General features: G+C 34.9%; 1 protein-coding gene across 3 annotated transcripts in view; it reads right to left on the bottom strand.

The window, feature by feature from the left end:
* The window catches only part of LOC150093659 (uncharacterized), a 162131-nt gene that overhangs the window by 28590 nt on the left and 112595 nt on the right, over positions 1–20946 (bottom strand). For all 3 annotated transcript variants that reach the window (XM_090412751.1, XM_090412752.1, XM_090412749.1), the window contains exon 9: positions 8884–8976. In XM_090412751.1, the coding sequence (XP_090268877.1) occupies positions 8884–8976 (93 nt within the window). The remainder of the gene's footprint in view (positions 1–8883; positions 8977–20946) is intronic.

Here is a 20946-nt window from a genome sequence, read left to right as displayed (position 1 = left end):
TAGCGTGCTTGAAGTTTGGTTTTTATTTATTTTGAGTATTGTTTTTTTTTTTTTTTTTAGTAAGTTCCCTATAAATGTTGATTTTTGATAATTATTTTTTTCTATTCGTACGTTATTTTTAAAAATTCTATGTGATTATAAAAGACTGATAATTAAAGTTATAATTATTATATTTAAATGTTTTTTATTTGTAAAATATATAACTTATTTGACCGAATTACATAATAGATATTTAGAGTACATAAATCCTATGTACATAATAATAAAAGCATATAAATAATATATTTAACTTATTTTGAGCACAATAAAAACTAAATAAAAAAATAATAAAAATTTGGCCACCACACGAAATTCCAATTTTCAGGCTTGGCAATGAATGTGTTAAAACAGGTTACATGCTGAAATACAAAGCTGGAAATTATGGTCAACTTAGGAGAATACTGTCTTTGGTCCCATGGTATCAGTTACTTAATGGGAAAAATATCAGCAATTCATGGGGATCTTTTAAATGAGGCAGTATCTGAACGTATCCCTAGTGTTTGAAGAATAAACAGGTTTGGAGTGAAATGAATGTGCAACCTCTATTTCAAGAGATCCACAAGAAGAAGATGATGTGGAAAGAATATTGTGAGAATAAGAGTGAGAGGAGTTATGAAGTATATAAAGCTCAGGCCAGAAAAATAATGACTATTGTGCAGAAAGCTAAATCGAAGGATGAAAAGAAATTAGCTGTGCAAACTAAAGGCAATCCAAAAGAATTTTATCGTTATACCGCAAGCAAAAGAAAGAGTGAATATGAAAGAATAACTTTAGTGAATGCAGATGGTACTTTACTGTCAGAAGTTAATGAGATTGTTCAATTAATGAGTGCTCACTTTGTTAAGATATATCACCCAGGTGTACGTAACAGGGTTCACACTACTACTATATTGGATGATAAGGAGCTGTCACATAACCTGGATAAAAATTCACCAATAGGGACAAATGGAATATCAGGCAAGTTTGCCGAAGAAATGTTCAGCCAAATTGGCTAGGCCTTTCACATGTTTGTATAACTGAGTCTCAGCTCAGGAATGCATCATAGTTCCATTTTATAAGGGTGGTGGCAAAAACTGATGTGTAACTGCTGATCTATCAGTATCTCTAGTATGGTGAAGATTTTAGAGAAGTTGGTAAGAACTTGCATACAGAAATGGGTTGAAACAAGCTATACTCTGCAAGGAGCAGTATGGGTTTACTAAAGGAAAGTCATGTTTTAGCAATTTGCTCATGTTTTATAACATGTTACTGCCAAAGTTGGATTGGATAGAATACCACATGAAAGGCTGTTGCATAAACTGGAGAATATGGGATTGGAATATATACTCTTGACTTGGATCAGGGAATGGTTGACAGACAGATATCAAAAAGTGGTATACAGTGGGTGTAAATCTTCCAGATTTAAGGTGACCAGTGATGTACCCCAGAGTTCAGTCCTTGGGCCATTGTTGTTCAGTCTATACATTAATGACATTAGGAAAGATCTAACAGGAAATGTGCAATTGTTTGCTGATGATGCAAAGATAGGCAGGCAATCAGTAATGCTACTGATATCCAGCACTTACAGAATGATTTGAATAGGCTGGAAATTTGAGCAAACGAAAATGGCTATCAGTTTAATGTTAATGAGTGTAAAGTTATGCACTTTGGCAAGATGAGATATCAGGTGGCATATTATATTAGCAAGGTTATGCTAGAAGAAACAGAAACTGACAAGGTTAGGAATCTTGGCCTAAGGTGGATAGGCATTCAAAGGTGACACAGCAAAAGTTGCAAATACAGAGGGGATAATTGCAATGTTGAAGTGACTATTGACATATAAGGATAAAGAAATCATTTTACCTCTTTACAAGGCCTTGATAAAACACGTGGAATGTTGTGTGCAGATTTGGTCTCCCAGGTTCCAAGGAGTCAAAGCAGCTGTGGAAAGGGTGCAAACAAGAGTTACAAAGATTATATCTGGATTATGGAATTTAATTATGAAGGACAGATTGTGAGTATATGAATTACAGACTCTGGTTAACAGGAGAAAGAGGAGTGGTGTGATGTGATAGAGGTCTATAAACTTTTGAATGGGTGCTATAGGATATTGTCTGATGAAATTTTTTTGTTATATCGAAGGTAGGGAGAGAACACGGGGGCATACATGGAAGATAAGTTTGTTCACAGTCAAGAGAGGGGTAAGAGCTAGGTTTTTCTCTCACAGAGCAGTGAGCGAGTGGAATAGTTTGCCTTTAGGGGTATTGGGTGCATCTAGTGTGAATGAATTTAAGAGAAGGTATGACCACTAATTTGTAGCCTCTCTCATTGAATCCTTGACTCATTGGAGGTCTCAGATAATACTACTAATGATAATAATATGAATTACAATTAAAGAATGATTTTCAAAAAGCACCACCAAAGCACTAATAGGACAACAGACGGTAAGTAAATTTTCCAATTATTTAAAAAAAAAAATTACAGTAATATTATGATCAGGTATTTGCATAAAAATGATGTAATAATATTTCCCATAAAGAAAATAACCAAAGGCCACAGATCTGTTTAAGTTCAGTTGGTGTAGAAAGGTCTCGAAACTTTCTTTACATAAGCGCTCTATATGGAATCTCATTCGATGTAAAAGCTTAGTTTTTTTCTATGTTTTCTTCCTGTTTAGTCGAAAAGCATGTTCTGCTGGTCAGACTGTTTCAGTTCCTGGTACTGGATATAAGATTTATGTTCTTCACAACAGGTGGCTGAAGATCAATTTGCCAGACTGTCCAAAGTAAGACAAACCACAGGAGCATTGGATCTGATAGACAAATGGAAGGTTGAGTGGAGAAAGCGTGTCTTTATGTGAAGAAAGGAAGGTAAAAATTTTGCTGACAGGATGAAAGGATACAACAATATTCATGATGATGATTAGTTTCCTTTCATCCATACGGATGGTAGGGACAGCTATGCTACCATACTAGGGAAGTGACTATTAGCAAGGTGGTTTCCCATTGCCTTCCTTGCTGTGCTATATCCTATGGCTGTATCCTGTGTGTTCACGGGTCCGGTTTGCCTGTTTGTGGGATGAAAAACTTCAGGATAAACTGGGGAAAAAACCCTACTGTCCACACCGGCTAACTTGGCTATGGCTGAGGAAGATCCTTCAGTTCCTCATGTCTCTGAAAGGAATCGAACCTAGGACACCCCTTCTACAGGCATATAGTGGCAAAACACACAGCCACTAGGCTAACCATTCAGATATCTCTTTAATATAAGCAACTGGAATCCGAGTAATATCATTAGACGATCTAGAAACTGGTTGCCTAAAGATGCTAAAGGCTTTCTTAATAAAAGATTCATTAAAATAATTTTTCATAAAAGCAGATTTGATATAATTCTTCAATTCTTGTTGTAAAAAAGTCTTCAGTGAAACAAATATTATGAGCATAATGTCACAGGGTTTTAATAGTTCCAATCTTTTGACTAGGATGATGATAATAATTAGAATAGTCCACATGGTTAGCCTAGTGGCTTTGCAACCATATACCTGGGGAAGGAGTGTCCCAGGTTCGATTCCCATCGAAGACGTGAGGATCTTCCTCAGGCATAGCCAAGTTAGCCGGTCTTGGGTGCGTGCAGCAGGGTTTTTTCCACCAGTTTATCTGACGTTTTTCATTCTGCAAGCAGGCAAACCAGCCCCGTGAACATATGCTTCTACAGCCAAAAATATATCCCCCCAGCGGCAGACTAGGCGACAGGTCGGTTAGGAGTGATACTAACAAGTAGTCACATCTTAGTAACATGCAGATCCTGCATAGGAAGCGGGAATAACACATAGTGAAAGAAGAAGATGATAATTAGAATGCACATTATTAGAAGGGGCCACTACCAAGAAGTGATACCAAGGTTGAAGTAATGCAGAAGTCATATTTCCATATACAAGTAGCTAAAAGGTGCCACACCTTATTACTAAAATACTCTGAATTACAAGATTAGTCCTTGGTTCCTGTTAAGGTTTTGTATGCAGCGGGCAAGTGTTGTGGCCTCTTTAAAAATTCGGGAGCGGAAGTCCTCCTCTATGTAAGGAATTGTGCTTCTATCCCATTCTATGGTATGGTTCATTCTTGAGAAATGAAAAGCTAACCCCGATTTTTCTTCTCTGTTATTATTGATGTCACCTATGTGTTATTTTTGCCTAATTTCAAGGCTCCTTGAAGTTTGGCTGATGTAATTCAAGCTGCACGAGCAGGGTATGTTATAAACTCCAGCATATTTGGAGAAAGGATGGCTATCTTTTGGAGATCTTAAGAATTGTCTAATCGTCTGTGTAGGTTTAAAGGCCACTCTTATTTTATGTGGTCTAAGGAGTCTTGCTTAGACCACATAAAATAAGAGGCAACTGTTGTGGCCTCTTTAAAAAAGAGGCCACAACACTTGCCTGCTGCATACAAAACCTTAACAGGAACCAAGGACTAATCTTACCCGTGATCTGGAAGACCCTTATTAGATCTCTCAACTCGCCAAAACTGAATTACAGTGCCAACTATAGTACGTTCCTAAATAAGAACAAGTGACTTAAGTATAAAGAGCTAATAAGCTTCATTTCGGCAATGAAAACAAAAACATTATTTAAATTAAGGGGATATTAAATCCCACATAGTTTTAAAACTGAATAAGAAACTCAAAGAACGGAATCGGAGAGTTTCTTGCCGAATATAGTAAACTATAAAGTATCGGCGACCACTGGCGTGAGCAAATGCAAGTGACCCTAGCACGTAGTGCAATGCATTAAGTTCTTTTCGCTATATACTTCGGTATTAGGTCTAGCTACTCACTGATGAAGCCTCAGAAAAGGCTGAAACCGTTCTGGGTAGTGACCTCCCTACCATAATGTAATAACAGCATACATTTCCTTGGAAATGTGTTTTTACATTATGGAAAATACCTAAGAATAGCGATCAGAATTTACCAACTTTGCTGCGAGTCTTCCGGTATTGCACTACGTGCTAGGATCACTTGCATTTGCTCATGCTAGTGGCCGCCGATACTTTATAATTTACTATATTCGGCAAGAAACTCTTTGATTCCATTCTTTGAGTTTCTTATTCGGTTTTAAAACTATGTGGGATTTAATATCCCCTTAATTTAAATAAGAACAAGTGAGATCATGCACGCTCTATCCATGTATTGTACGTGCTCTGTTCTTTGTTTAATATAATTGAAATCGGTTGATTCTAGTTTGTAATAGTTTTTTACTTTTTAGTGCCTTACATCAGATATGTACCCTGAAGATGCCAACAGCTTTAGTTGGTGAAACTAGTTGGTATAACATAGTTGTTTATTATATGCACTTAATCAATATAATCCCATTAAAAGTCATTCCAGAGTTTTTTGGTCAAGAAAATTAAATGGTTTTTAATTATATTCTTGGTTTCATCTTTATAGAGGCTAATGAGTGTGACAACTTTTGGCTACTTGTATATGGATATATGACTTCTGCATTACTTCAACCTTGGTCTTACTCCCACTATGAGACCTCAATAAAGGTCAAAACTGGTCTGGGTAGCAGCTCTCCTCATAATGCATAGCATTATACACATTCATAAGGATATGTGTATTGCATCATGGGATACTAAGGCAATTGATGTAAAGTCATTAACCTCTATATGCAAGTAACCCAGTCTCAAATGACTACATGTGCAAACTTTGTTTGCTTACACTTGGATAAAGGATGAAACCAAGAATATAATTTCTTGGCATCTTTAATTTATAGAACAACTGTTGGGGGGGGGGGAGAAGGTATGGTAGGTTAAGTTTTTAATTACTAGAAAAAAAACAGTCTTTCATATAGAAAGAAAAATAGTTCTCAACTTTAAAGGAAATAAAAGGATGGAAGAAAGTGAAGAGGATTGGGGGTTTACATTATGACTTAGAAAAAAATGGCAACTAAAATTGCAAATCTTTTTGTGATTCTTTAAAAGGGAATGCTGTAGTATTCAAATTTCAGATCTAGAAGTCAAGCTCTCCGGAAATAAAACTTCTTTAGTAAATTAACTGGCAGCAACCTGTTACCACATAACGTGATCATGAATAAGATGATTTAAAATTAAAAGAATGTGTAAATTATGTGAAAAAATAATATATTTTAAATGCATTTAGAACAAGGCTGAAAATTCATTCACCACTTGGCTCTAATAATTCATTTGTGATGAGTAGAGGCAAATGGATTTCTGGAGCCCTCACTGCATGTGTTTGCAAAGGCAAGTGGAACAATTGCAGAAACTATATTATAGCATATGAAGGATATTATTTTGAAAAGAAAATCATGAGCAAGTCTGTGATACCTTGGAGAGAATAATGTCTAGTCTTGCAGCTTTCCAAACAACACCTTTTTTATCATCATAATCATCAAATTCGTGATATGTACTCCTAGGAGATGTACAAGATATTATTATTATTACTTGACACATCAAGGGAGGGCGTCTACTCTACAACTCTATCTCCACCACCCACAGTCCACCAACTACAATGAACCGCAACTACACTAACGCCATCTACTGCCCACCACTGCCACTATTTTCACAGACAATACAATCACAAACATCCAAGCCCAGGGCGGGATACAAACCCACAGCGTTTTGGCTGGAGAGCGGATACGCTAACCATTCGGGCCAACCATTTCCTCCAAATTAATCTATTATCTGTCAGGATTCCAATATTGTCAAATCTTATATCTCAGTCTTCTAAGGTACTTCTTGCTGTAACAATCCACCTAGACCTTGGTTTTCCTCTGGGTCTTTTTTGCTACCATCCTGGCAAAAAAGCACTTGTTATGATAACCATTTCTCTGCCATTCTGTCTAAGTGACCATCTGAGCTTAGCTCCACTCACACATTTCTGAATGCTAACAATGTCAAGGTCCTTTCTAATATTCTCAGATTTTATGATTCTACCACTGATGCCATCTATACACTTCTATAAAATTTCTCAGAACTCACATATCTGTGGTCTCCAGTCTTTGTTCAAGTGTTTTTTTTTTTTTAACCCAGCTTAGATCCATAAAATAAACTTGGTTTGAACACTGCTTTGTATATAACTGGGTTAGTGTTTTTTAGTGACATTTATCAGCTTTGCAACTGTACTGTCTATTACCATGTTTAATTTGCTACATTCAATAAAAATTGCACCTAAATGGCTGAAATGTTTTATCTGTTATAGGTTCTCCATTCAGGATGTATTCTACTTCTTCCTTAGAAGAACCTTTTGCGGGAACACTGGCACAACAAAGTGCCAATTCTCTATTCTAATATCTGCTCATGTCACTCTACTTGATATTACCTGCCATTCAAGATTATTCTCGTTTTAGTGTTGAATTCTATAGCTATTTTTTCTTTTCCCTGATCATTATTGTTTCAGTGTAACATCTCGTATTTGTTCTTAGAAAAATCCTGTTTTTCTTGACTTATGTATTAATCTGTAATACATATTATGTCAATCCAATTCTTCTGCGAGTTCCATTTCTTTTCTGTTGATGCTTCATATACTGATGGTTCCGATCACAAACTCTGTTGATGCTGGGTAAGAGTTTTGTTCTGGTAGATATATTTTTGTGTTCATTCTGGTTCCCTGATAAACAGTAGGAGGCCTTGCTGAATTGAGCAACATCCTAGCAGCATGAAATTCCATCATGTTATATCATCGTTTTATTTTGGTTTAAGCAAATAAGAACATGATTTAGTTGGTTAAATCCCATCCTTGTTTGTCCAGTATTCAGATAGATACCTACTACCAAGGTACACCATGACTACAGTGACCATATTTTTTTGGAGAAAATAAAGGACAAATCAGAATTGTTTCATAATAATAATAATAAAGCAGGTTGTGTTTATTTGTTTCACTAAAACTAAAAAGCTTTATAACATTTATTATAAAATATAAGCATATACATAAGCATTTTAAACAATCATATTATTACTTTAAAAAATTTTAATTTTGATACTTTTCACAAGAATGAACTTTTTTTTTTAATAAATCAGGTTTGTGTTTTAAAAATCATAAAACTGAATACAATTCATGCCAAAGTTGCATTTGATATAAATGCATGCTTTCAATGTTTTGATTTTTAATTGGGTTTTTTCATTGGTCCACATATTGTTCACTAATGAAAATACTCGTTCACGGGGGGGGCATTAGATCCAGGGAGACATAAGTATAATTCAATTTTTAAAATGTTTTTGAAAGATATTTGTTTACATCCACTCACTCCTACCACAGCTTCTACACTACACACACACAGTCAAGTACAATAAGTACACACGCACATAAACAACGTAGCCATATATGCAGCAGCACTAGCGAGTGCTGGTGAAATGACAGTTTCATGTTTCTATCGGCCGTATGCTGCGCCCCAATATTCAATTTACTATTTCAATTCACAAAAATAAAGGACAAAATGACCATTTTAGAAAAAAAAAAATAAATCTAAAGGACAGAGTAGTGAAATAAAGGATTGTCCTCTTAATAAAGGCTGTATGGTCACCGTACAGACAAAATAGCCATTTTAGAAAAATAAATCTAAAGGACGGAATAGTGATGTAAAGGACTATCCTCTTAAATAAAGGATGTATGGTCACCACAACCATGACAAGAGTGAGGATTCGACATTTGGTCAGGAATCCTGGCTGGTTATTCACATTCCTTAAAAGGTTACCTGGAGATCTCCTCCTAAGTATTCAGCTTTGATCCTTAAGTGAACCTTACCTCATTTTTATTTCATTTATGCCTATGTTTACACTCAATTTTTATTTTTATTTAATTTATGCTTATACCTCATTTTTATTCTAAATAAATAAAGAAAAGCATACTCCCTACCTGGAGACGAAATGAACATTATCAGAAGAAAAATCTACACACGTCACCCAAGACCCATGTCCTGACAGTGTAGCTACAAGATTTGCATGCTGCCTAATTAAAAAAAAAAAAAAAAAGTTTGTGCATGCATGCATAGTTACATACATTATTATAACTATTTATATAAATAATAAATATAGACACTTGTGAAAGTGTTTATTTTATCTCCTAATTTGACACATCTTATGCCGATTCACTTTCAAGATTATTTGACAATATAATGCATTACTTACTTTATCTATTCTATGAACCCTTCAGAAGAGAGACCTTCAAGTTTAAGAAGTATTTTAATTGAGGATAAAAATCCATCTATTACCAATCAAGCAAGTGGAATATAAAAGTCTGTGTTAAGATTGGTGGCAAGAATAGATATTATGATTTTTTAAACATCTCGCAAATTTCAATGTGAAATTCAAAGCACAAATATCAGTTTCAGATATACCTTTTGCCTAAATTTAAGTCTAAAAATGATGGATTTCTAGTTTTACAAGACGTGTTCAACACATCTAGACTAGGTGGATTTAAAAAAAAGAGTAGAAACTAAAAGCAGAACTGCTGCTAGTTCTAGATATATGCTTGATTATCAATTTGTATGATTTATTCATTCTCTAGTTAATTTTTAGTAAACCCATTTTATAAGCCATATTCAGTTATAGTTACTATAGTTTGCCCACCATTTGTAGATCTCTCCTTGGCATTTTGCCAAGAATAGTCGATTCATGCTGAAGGGGAGAAAGAAATGAAGGATGTACGAATTGGTCACCAACATGCAAAATCATGTGTTTTCTTGTCTGTCACTGTACTAGTACTAGCTTGATTTTTGTTGTCGCTTTTTTTGCATTATATTTTTATTATTAATTTGTATGATGGATCCAGTACAGTCAACAAGTTATGTTGTTAAACGTTTCAGTAGCTCTTGCAAAAGAATATTGAATAATGTGCTGACATTCTGCGAAAAATAATCGTTTCCTTGTTCCCCTTTCTCAAGTCATAAAACGTGCAAGTGCAATTGCGGGCGTATCAGGGTTGACTGTTAAAAGAATTCGTAGGGAATCAAAAGGTGAAGGTAAGCCAAAATTAAAATCTCCTAAAAAAAAAAAAGCGCCAGAGTAAAGAAAACCATTGGAACTGTAGCTTTGAATGATTTTAATGTAGACATTATAAGAAGAACTATTCACGAATTTTACGTGGTCGAGAAAAGAGTGCCAACTGTTGCGAAATTGATTCCTGTGCTTAAATAAAAAATTAATTTTCCTTGGAAAAGAGAAACTTTAAGGAAAATACTTCATGAAATCGGATTTTGTTTTAAAAAGTCCCTGAATAAAAGGAAACTTATCATGGAGTGAAGTGACACTGTTTTATCTAGAACCTGGTATTTGAGAGCAATAAGACGTTTCAGGGAGGAGAAAAGACCGATTGTGTATCTAGATGAAACTTGGATTGATAGTAATTTAACTTATAAAATGTTGGTAGTCTAAAGAATGTGGAGTGCTACAAACCGGAAATGCCTCGCGGCGCAAAATAATTTTGTGTGCGGGTGGAGAAATGGGTTTTTTACCGAATTCAAACTTACTATACAAAGCCAATTACCATAGGCAAATGAATTCTACGATCTTCGAAAAGTGGGCAGAAGAAAAACTGATTCCAAACCTTCCTAAAAATGCTGTTGTTATAATTGATAACGCTTCATATCACTCTATTCGATTAAACAAAGTTACAAATTGGTCTAATAAGAAGCAAGTTCTTATGGACTGGCTCTCTGCAAATAACATTTCTCATTCCCCAGATATGTGAAAAATTGAATTGCTTAATTTGGTCAAAAGAAACTCACACACAACTAAACTATTTAAATTCAACATGATGCTCAAAGAGCATGGCTTTCTAGCCTTGAGGCTACCACCATATCATTGCGATATTAATGCGATTGAGTATGTTTGGGCAGAAGTGAAAAGTTTCATTCGCCATCGCAACGTAACTGGAGATATTGACATGTCGAAACTTTTTAAGCTTTCAGAACAGGCGATTGAAAGTATTACAGTTCAAAACTGGGGAAAATATTGCTTTCATGTCACCTCATTGGAAAATATGTATTGGGACAGAGACAGAATTATCGAAGAATTATGCGAACCTTTGGTGATCAGTTTAAGTGAAAGTGATGGCGATTCGGACACCGATTCAGATGACTATGAAGAGTAAAAGGATTTGATAATGGTATTTTTTTCCAACCTTGTTTTGCATGGGTTTGTTAAAAGAGTCACAAGTCATAAATAATTAATCGGTTTAGGATATTACAGTGTCTCAGTTCTCTCAACTGTAAGTTTAGAATATCAAAGTTCATTTGAAAAAATTTGTTTTTCTGTATAATTATTTTTATTTTACAGAAAATTTTCTTAAAAATAAACTTAGTTAAATTTTTGTTTTATGCTATACCTTTTTTAATTTTATTAATACTCTACGTACATTTTTCCAACTGTTATACAAGCAAAATAGTTACACTTTAAAAACTACGTTTGTAAAAGAAAAGCTAAATTTTCCGACCTGTAATAATAAACAAACATATCCCAGAAGACAGACTGATTACCCTATTATCAGAATGGGTTCTCCTTTTTCTGACATGCGCAGAAGTGTTGAGGGACCTCTAATCGGTGGGCGAACTATATATATATATAGAGAGAGAGAGAGAGAAAAGTATGCTTTTCTATATATATAATAACTTGCGGTATTTTTGAGAATACAACAATCTCTCGATTAATGCGTCTCCAATTAGTGCGTCATTTTTTTTTCTATACTCAAATGCAATTAATGTGCATCTAAAATTCAATTAGTGCACCTATATACATCTTAAAAATAAATGTTACACATTTTAAAAATATCACTCACCAGGATGAAATAATTTAGTTATCGATTTAAAACATTTTACAAAGTTATTTTTTAATGCCATACTACACTATTTCCATGTACACTATGTTCCAAATTTACTGCCAGAATTTATGTTGTTTGCTAATTACACAGCATTTTGTTGATCATATCCCATACCTCCTTTGCAATTGTTTTCCTTACTTTTTTATTTTAATGTATTTTAGGAACCTTTAATTATGAGTGAAAGAATTAGTAAGCAAAAAAGCGGAAGTGTGAAAAAGATTTGAAAAGTAATCTCATTGGAAGAAAAACTTGAAATAATAAAGAAAAATGAACAAGGCGAGTCCAGAGCAAAGATAGGACAAGAACACAAAATGAGTGAATCACCTATAACAGCAATTTTCAGCAAAGCTGCTGAATACAAAGAGAAAGGCAAGGCTGCTTCAAGTTCATCATGCATGCACACCACCTCAAAATTAAAGTATTATAATGATTGAATTAGAGAGACTTCTTTCCACATGGATCGAAGATTGTAACCAAAAACTGGTCCCACTAAGCACTGACCTTATTAAATCGAAAGCATTAAGTCTCTTTGCAACCTTGAAAGAAAGGGCTATCGATGATAGAAAAGAAGAGGAATTCCAGTTTGAAAAGTTTGAAATGGGAATTCCATTTTAAAAAGAGAAAAAGCCTACATAATGTTTGAATCACAGGTGAACTGCAAATTATCCAGATTTTTTTGAAGAAAATTGTGGAATAAGGGGGGGGGGGGAGAGGCTATTGTGAACAACAAATATTTAATGTCGATGAAATGCCTTTTGTTTTGGAAGCGAATGCCTTCCAAGACTTTTCTGGTCAAATTAGAGAAATCAGCCTGGTTATAAAGTTGCAAAGTAGAATGAAATTACTGCTAGCAATATGCAAGCCATTTGAAAGCACATTCTTCTACATTGTGCAAATGATTTTAGAAGCTTTTCAAGTGAAATGGGTAATGTTGTTGAGGAAATTGCCAACATCAGGCATAAAATGGGTTTTGATGAGATTGACAATGATAATATCCAAGAGTTAATTATATTTCATTCTGAGGAAGTGAGTGATTCTGACCTGCTAAATTCAGATGCATAGCAAGAAGATCCTGAAGAATATGAAGAAAATTTAAACACTGACAGTCAGCCAAAAGAGATTTCACAGAAACAATTTGAAAACAATCCTCTCTCCAGCCAAAAGTCTGCTGGTTCAAATCCCACAGTGGGCATGGATGTTTGTGATTGTCTGTGGAAATACCAGTGTGGTCGGCGATAGATGGCATTGGTGTAGTTGCAGTCAGTTGGTGTTGGTGATTGAATGGTGGAGACGGAGTTGTAGAGCAGGTGCCCTCCCTCGATGAGTCCTTGAACTCCCTAGAGGTGTCAAATAATGATAATAATAATAAAAATATTTTTCATACAATCAAAGTTTTTAAGCATTAATGCTTAGAGGCTGACCCTGATGAAGAGAGAAACAGTAAAAGTTGCACAACAGTAGAAGAGGCAATAGGGCCCATATACCATTAGTTGCATGAAAAAGAGAAACAGAATGCACGCCAAACTGCGTGAATATGTTTTATTAATTTTCAGCTTCAAGGTTTTTCTTTAAAGAGACTCTGAGACATACCCTAATTCTTTTATAAAAAAATTAAGGATCAAAAAAGAAATTTGAGGAATGAATTATACTTTTAACTTTCTACTGAGTGTTCCAGGTAAGATTTATGGTAGCATACTTAAATGAGGTTGAGAAAGATTGAGAAAGAGAACCTTGAAAAAGAGCAAACTGGGTTCAGGCCAAATTGAAGTTGTCAAGATCAGATTTTCACTTTAAGACAAATAGTTGAAAAATCATGGGATACGACAAGGATCTGTACTGAAGTTTTGTAGATCTGGAAAAGACATACGACATGGTGCCCAGAGAAAAGCTTTTCAAAACACTACAATTATATGGGGTGAATGGAACAGTATACAGAGCAATAATGTCTATATTTAAGTTGTCAGTCAGCAGTTAAAATTAAATAAATACAGCAAGATGGTTTAATGTAAAATCAGGGGTATATCTCCACTCTTATTCATCATTTATATGGATCACATTATGAAAGAAAGTGGAATTAAGCCTGATATTAGAATTGGAGATCTCAAACTTACACTCTTTGCTTTATGCAGATGGCTCCTAAACACATCTAGTGCAAGTCTCCAGGATTCTCTAACTAAACTGAATAACAGCTGTAACAAATCTGGCATGAAAATCAGCAATAAAAAGACCAAAACTATGAAAATAGTCTGAAATGCAGAAAACTTCAGCTGCATTCTGAATGGTGATCCTATAGAATAAATAAAATAATTCAGCTATTTAGGCAGAGTTTTTAGTGAATATGACAGGTTAAATCTGGAAATAGACAACAGAATAAACAAAGTTGGTAAACTGGGTGGCCAGCTGAATAAATTTATATGGAGTAAGAGAGAAATTAGCCAAAACACCAAACTAGCAGTACATTAGACAGTGTTCAAACCAATTTTAAGTTATGGATCTGAGAGTTGGGCTAGAAATAAAGCACTTGTTGAAAGACTAGAGACCACAGATATGACAGTTCTAAGAAAAATTATTCAAGTGAACTGATGGCATCAATGGCAGAATCATATTAAAATTGAAGATATTAGAAAGAAACTTGACATTATTAGCATTCCAAAATGTGTTTGCAGAGCTAATCTATGGTGGTATGGCTATTTAAGAGAATGGGTAAAGAAAAGTTAGCAAAACACGTGTTTGAAGCCAAGTTTTTTTTTTGTGTGTGTGTGTGTGTGTGATGTCACTCCTCATTTTTTTTTAAAAATTCATGTATGTTACATATCCAATTTTGTCTTGCAAGTAACCAGAAACTTAAGATAATAAAGGAATTTATAATACTGTTGCAAAAGGATAGGGGTGCTTATGGGTCAGAGCTGTATAACTGAGAGGAGACCTCAACATAGCCTTTAAAGGAATGCAGAGAAATGACCAAGGCTTCTGACCTAATGTCCATTCCTCACCACGACAAGGTGAGGAATGGACATCTGAAAGCACACCCCAAATTGTATTCTTATTGGCTTAAACCAATATACAAAATGATGGTACAACATGACCAAATTTCATGCAGGCTGGGGCTTTGCCCGGTTAAACAAGGCCCCGATTGTTTTCACAAGGGAAGCAGAGCGAACAGCAAAAAGTCTGATACTGGAACAAATCTGAAAGCACACCCCAACTCAACATCACCAGAGTTCAAGATCGGTACTATCAACATAAAAAGCCTGAATGGCAAAGAAATAGAGCTAGCTGAGTAATTGGATAAGTATCAGATTGACATAATAGGGGTAACTGAAACAAAAAAGACAAAAACTGGTGAGATCTTTCTGAGCAATAAATACAAAATGTTATATTCAGGCAATGACAATCAAGGAAGAGAAGGAGTAGCCATAGTATTCAACATAAAATACGAGGCTAATCTTCTTGAATGGCAGGCAGTCTCAAGTAGAGTGACGTGGGCAAATATCAGAATGGGGAATTGGACAACGAGACTTATTTGTGCCTAGGGTCCCACAGAAGGTTCCACTAAGATAGAAGTGGAAGAATTTTTGATGCTTTAGAGAAAGCAACTGACACAATGAAAAAGGAAAAGTTGGTCTTGTTGGGAATCTAAATAGCAGGGTAGGAAATGATTGTGAGACATACAAAATATTTCGGGAAAATTTGGAGAAAAGAGCAAAGCTAATAATAATGGCAAATACCTGTTGGATTTCTGCTCAGGACATGGACTGGTTATTACTAACATCATGTTACAACATAAAAATGTGCACAAGTTCACATGGAGAGAATAGGCAAGGAATAAGAAAAGTCTCATTGACTATGTTATCATTAATAGTGATGTTTTCTCCCTGGTGCAGGACACCAGAGAGTACAGAGGATCTGAAATTAAAAGTAATCACTATTTAGTCTTGAGCAGGATAAAATTGAATTTCATATTGAAAAGAATGATATGTAAGAAAATTTTAAAGCGAATACAAGTTAAGCAGCTCTCAGATGTGAACTGTAGACTAAAATACACAAAGATTATTGAAGAAAAAATGAAAGAGTTTGAGAACAGGAATCAAACCTTGGAGATTCAGTGGCAAGCCTTGAAGAAAACTGATTGATTCAGCAAGAGAGGCATGTGGTGATTGTCTGCAAGGATAGAAAAATCAGAACTCCATGGTGGACACGGGAAGTTAAAGAGGCAGTGAAGGAAAAGAAGAAAGCATATCAAAAGTTCCTGGCAAATAAGTCAGCTTTTGCTCTTAGAGAATACGGAGACAAATGTAAGAAAGCGAAACACTGTGTAAAACTAGCCAAACAAAAGTCATAGGAGGACTTTGGCAAGAACATAGAAAACAAATATCAAGAAGGTGGTAAGATATTCTGGAGGTTGTTGAAGAAGCTTAGAAAAGGAGGAAAGAGTGCTGTACAAGGAGTTAGAGATGATAAAGGTGACATGAAAATGGGAGAAAAAGATATCCTTGAAGTACGGAGTAATTACTTCGAAAAAGTGCTAAATGAAACAAGCAGTGATAGCACAGTGGTAAAAAACATTCAACAGGCATACAGTGAGGAATACATAGTCATACTTGAAGAAGAAAAAGACATTAAATGCTTGAAATGCAGAAAGGCAGCAGGAGTAAATGATATTCGACCAGAAATGCTAAAGTATGGTGGTATAAAAGTCTTACAGTGGCTGCACTGCATAGTTCAGAAAGCCTGGACAGAGGGACGAATTCCCGATGATTGGAGTAGAGCTCTAATTGTACCCATATATAAAAAGGGAAATAAAACTGAATGTGAGAATTACATAAGTATTTCTCTACTGAGTGTTCCTGGTAGAATATATGCAAGTATACTCGAGAAACGGCTGAGAAGAATTGTGGAAGTAAAGCTTAGTGAAGAACAAGCTGGATTCAGGCTAAATAGAGGTTGTCAGGATCAGATCTTCACTTTACAACAGATAGTTGAGAAAGCATGGGAATATAACAAAGATCTGTATTTAAGTTTTGTCGATTTGGAAAAGGCATATGACAAGGTGCCAAGAGAGAAGCTATTCAATATACTGCAGTTATATGGTGTCGATGGGGCATTATATCAAGCAATATTTAATCTTTATTTCAGTTGTAAGTCAGCAGTCAGAATTGAAGGAAGTACAGGAAGATGGTTTAATGGTAAATCTGGTGTGAGACAAGGATGTGCCTTATCCTCTGTTATTCATTATCTATATGGATCACATTATGAAGGAAAGTGGTATTAAAAATGATATCAGAATTGGAGATGATAATGTCAGCTCTTTGCTTTATGTCGACGATGTTATACTTCTAAATAAATGCGCTATAAGTTTGCAAGATTCCCTGACTAAATTGAATAACTGTTGTAATAGATATGGTATGAAGGTCAGCATTACAAAGACGAAGACAATAAAAATACGTAGAATTGTTGAAAATGTTAACTGTGTTGTGAATTGAGAACCTGTGGAACAAGTAAAACATTTCAGATACTTAGGCATGATTTTTAGTGAAGATGGTAAATTCAATATAGAAATAGACAACAGAATCAACAAAGCTGGTATGGTGGGAAGTCAATTGAATAAATTCATATGGAATAGGAGAGAAATTAGTCCGAACACAAATTAGCTGTATACAAGACAGTGTTCAAACCAGTTTTAACTTATGGATCTGAGAGCTGGGTCAGAAGTAAAATACTTGATCAAAGACTAGAGACCGCAGATATGAGAGTCCTGAGAAAGATTAGAGGCGTGAACAGATGGCATCAATGGCAATATCATATTAAAAATGAGGATATTAGGAAAGAACTGGACATTGTCAGCATCCAGGAATGTGTTAGCAGAACTAATCTCATGTGGTATGGTCACTTAAACAGAATGGGCGAGGAAAGATTAGCAAAACAAGTGTTCCTTGCCAGGTTGGCAGGAAAACAACCCAGAGGAAGACCAAGATATAGGTGGAATGATACAGTACAAAGTGCCTTAGACGATAGAAATATAAGATCTGATAATGTTGGAATCTTGACAAGTAACAGACTGGAGGAAAATTGTAGATAGGAAGTTAGTAATGGTGTAAATATTTCATGTAGTACTATCATATCCTATACACCCCTTGTGGGTACATGTCAGGAATTTGATGATGATGAAAAATATCTTTAAAAGTTTACAGATTAAAAACAGCTCTTAAACTATTTTTAATTTTTAACCTGATTGCTGTTTGTACCATGTATTCCTTGTTCTTTGATTTGCATGTTGTTTCTACACACTGATTATGTACTGTTATTTTCAGTATGAAATATTTGTATTTTCATTCAAGTTTAGTACTGTTGTCATCATGTAATTTTGTTGTTTTATAGTTATGCCACAGGTACAGTGCTGGCCTGAGCAAATTTTTGAGTGTGTGCAAGATTTTTTTTCCGCCCTTCGGTCGAGATTGTATATGTATATACAAAATTTATATATATATAATAAATTAAATATTTTTGTGTTTATTATATAATATGAGTACATAATTTTAACACAATTTATAAATATTACATAAATCACATTAAACATGACAAAACAAACATAAAAAAATCTAGATTAAGAATTAACAATTTTAATTATTTTAAAAAAAAACCTTTCTAGCCTTAATTTCGGCAAAAGACTTGACTACTTTTTCTAGATCCAATGTCTTGTCTATGTCACTTTCAATAGATAAAGTGGCTAAGCCATCTAATCTCTCTTGGGACATTGTGGACCTCAAATAATTTTTAATAAGTCTTAATTTAGAAAACCCGGGGCAGAGCTGACTACTACTGGGTGCTTCTCCAGGTGGCGGATCAGGGAATAGCCTTCAGATATAGAGGTCAGCTGCGATATAAGCAGAGCAATCTGGCAAATAAGCAGCCGTGGACCAACAGCGACTGGGCTATCAGGGCGAGTAGTGCCGCCATTAAATAAGCACCTGCTGGGGGTCACTTCCCCTGACATTGGGAAGCAGCATTGTCAGTACTGACACAAGGTTGAAGCCAAATGATGACGGAAAAGCTTGTGATCAGAGATTTGCAGATGGTAATATGATGGAATGATGAGAACAAACATCGACATGGTGTAGCTGTAATAGTAGATGAAGAAATCAATAAATCACTAATAAATTGGATTCCATTTTCTGAAAGGATAATACTGTTACAACTTAAGGGAAACCCCGTTAACATAAATATCATCCAAGCTTATGCACCCACAGCTGACAAAAGTGAAGAAGATGTCGAAGAGTTTTATGAACACCTAAAAGAGATTAAAAACTAACAAAGAAACATGATATAAACAAAGTGATGGGTGACTTCAATGCAAAAGTGGGGGGGGGGGTGATGGAAAAATTGTTGGAGAACATGGCTTAGACACCAGAAATGACAGAGGAGATCGCCTAGTCCAGTTCTATCAGGAAGAAGATCTAACAATAGCAAATACCTGGTTTAAACTTCCACCCAGAAGACTGTACACTTGGAAATCGCCTCAAGATAACCAACATAACATTGTCAGAAATTAAACTGATTACATACTGATAAATAAAAGATTCCACAGTAGTATAAAGAGTGCAAAGACTTATTCTGGAGCAGATATCTCATCAGGCCACAATCCCATAGTTGCAGAAGTACGTCTTAGATTAAAATCAGCTAAAAAATCACAAAAGAAGAAAAAGAAAATTGATGTAGAAAAACTGAAAGACCCAAACATAAATAAAAGTGCCAAGAAACAGCTTAACCTGCGATTACAACAGATTAACATAGAAGAAAATAAAAGAGTGGAATCTCTTTGGAATAGCTTAAAGAATGCCATCATAACAACAAGTATTGAAGAAGTAGGTTATGTGAATAATATAAAACGACATGAATGGATGACATGAGATTCTTTCTCTTATTGATACAAGAAGAATGTACAAAAACAAAGACCTAGCCAGATATACAGAAACACATAACATTAAGAAAAAAATAAAAGAAGCCAAGGAAAATTGGATGAAAAATGTATGTACTGAAAATTGAACTGCTTCAGAAGAAACATGATAATTTCAATCTGTATAAGAAAATCAACGAAATTTCCGGAAAACTCAGGAAAAAGCAAATAGTGTCTCAGGAGACGAAAATGGAAAAATAGTTCTAGAAGAAGAGAATAAAGCACAGATTTGGATAAAATATGTAACAAAAGTTTTCAATGATACTAGACTGAAGCCTATAAATATAAAAGATAACATTCAAGGACCAGCAATCATGAAATGTGAAATAGAGAATGCTATACGAACAAGTAAAACAGGAAAAGCCAGTGGACCAGATGGTGTGCAAACAGAATTTTTAAAATTAATAGAACCAGATAACATCAAACTTCTTGAAAAACTATTTAATAAAATATGTGCAAGTGATGAATTTCCATCAGATTGGCTCAAATCTACATTTATCACTATCCCAAAGCGAATTCCTGTGGTGACTTCCGAATTATTAGTCTAATGAGCCAAACATTAAAAATATTTTTGAAAGTAATTCACAATCGCATTTATAGAAAAAGTGAAGAAACTCTATGTGAAACACAATTCGGCTTTCGGAATGGTTTTGGTACTAGAGAGGCCCTTTTCTGTACCCAAATATTGATACAAAAATGCATAGAAAAACAGAAATCTGTCTTTATGTGTTTCATAGATTTTGAAAAAGCATTCGACAAAGTCAGACACACTAACTTAATAGAAGTCCTTCAACAAATAAGGCTAGACGAACAAGACATAAGACTAATAACAGACTAATAACAAATCTGTATTGGAATCAGTCAGCTACCGTTCAATTAGACAACATTACCACCAGTGATATTAACATCAAAAGAGGAGTGAGACAAGGATGTGTGTTCTCACCACTCCTGTTCAACATATACGCAGAGGTAATCTTTAAAAAAGCATTGGAAGAATGTCCAGAGGGAATCACAATAAATGGAAAGATTGTTAACAACCTATGATATGCAGATGACACCGTGCTAATTGCAGATAACATTATGGATCTCCAAAAACTCATTGACAGAGTATACATAGAAAGCCAAAGAATGGGAATAAATATAAACAT

This window comes from Typopeltis vanoorti, chromosome 23 (genome assembly GCF_054136105.1).
Source record: "Typopeltis vanoorti isolate ZY-2024b chromosome 23, IOZ_Tvanoo_1.0, whole genome shotgun sequence".
NCBI classification, from domain to species: Eukaryota; Metazoa; Arthropoda; class Arachnida; order Uropygi; family Thelyphonidae; genus Typopeltis; species Typopeltis vanoorti.
This window is presented reverse-complemented; position numbering and strand designations above follow the sequence as displayed.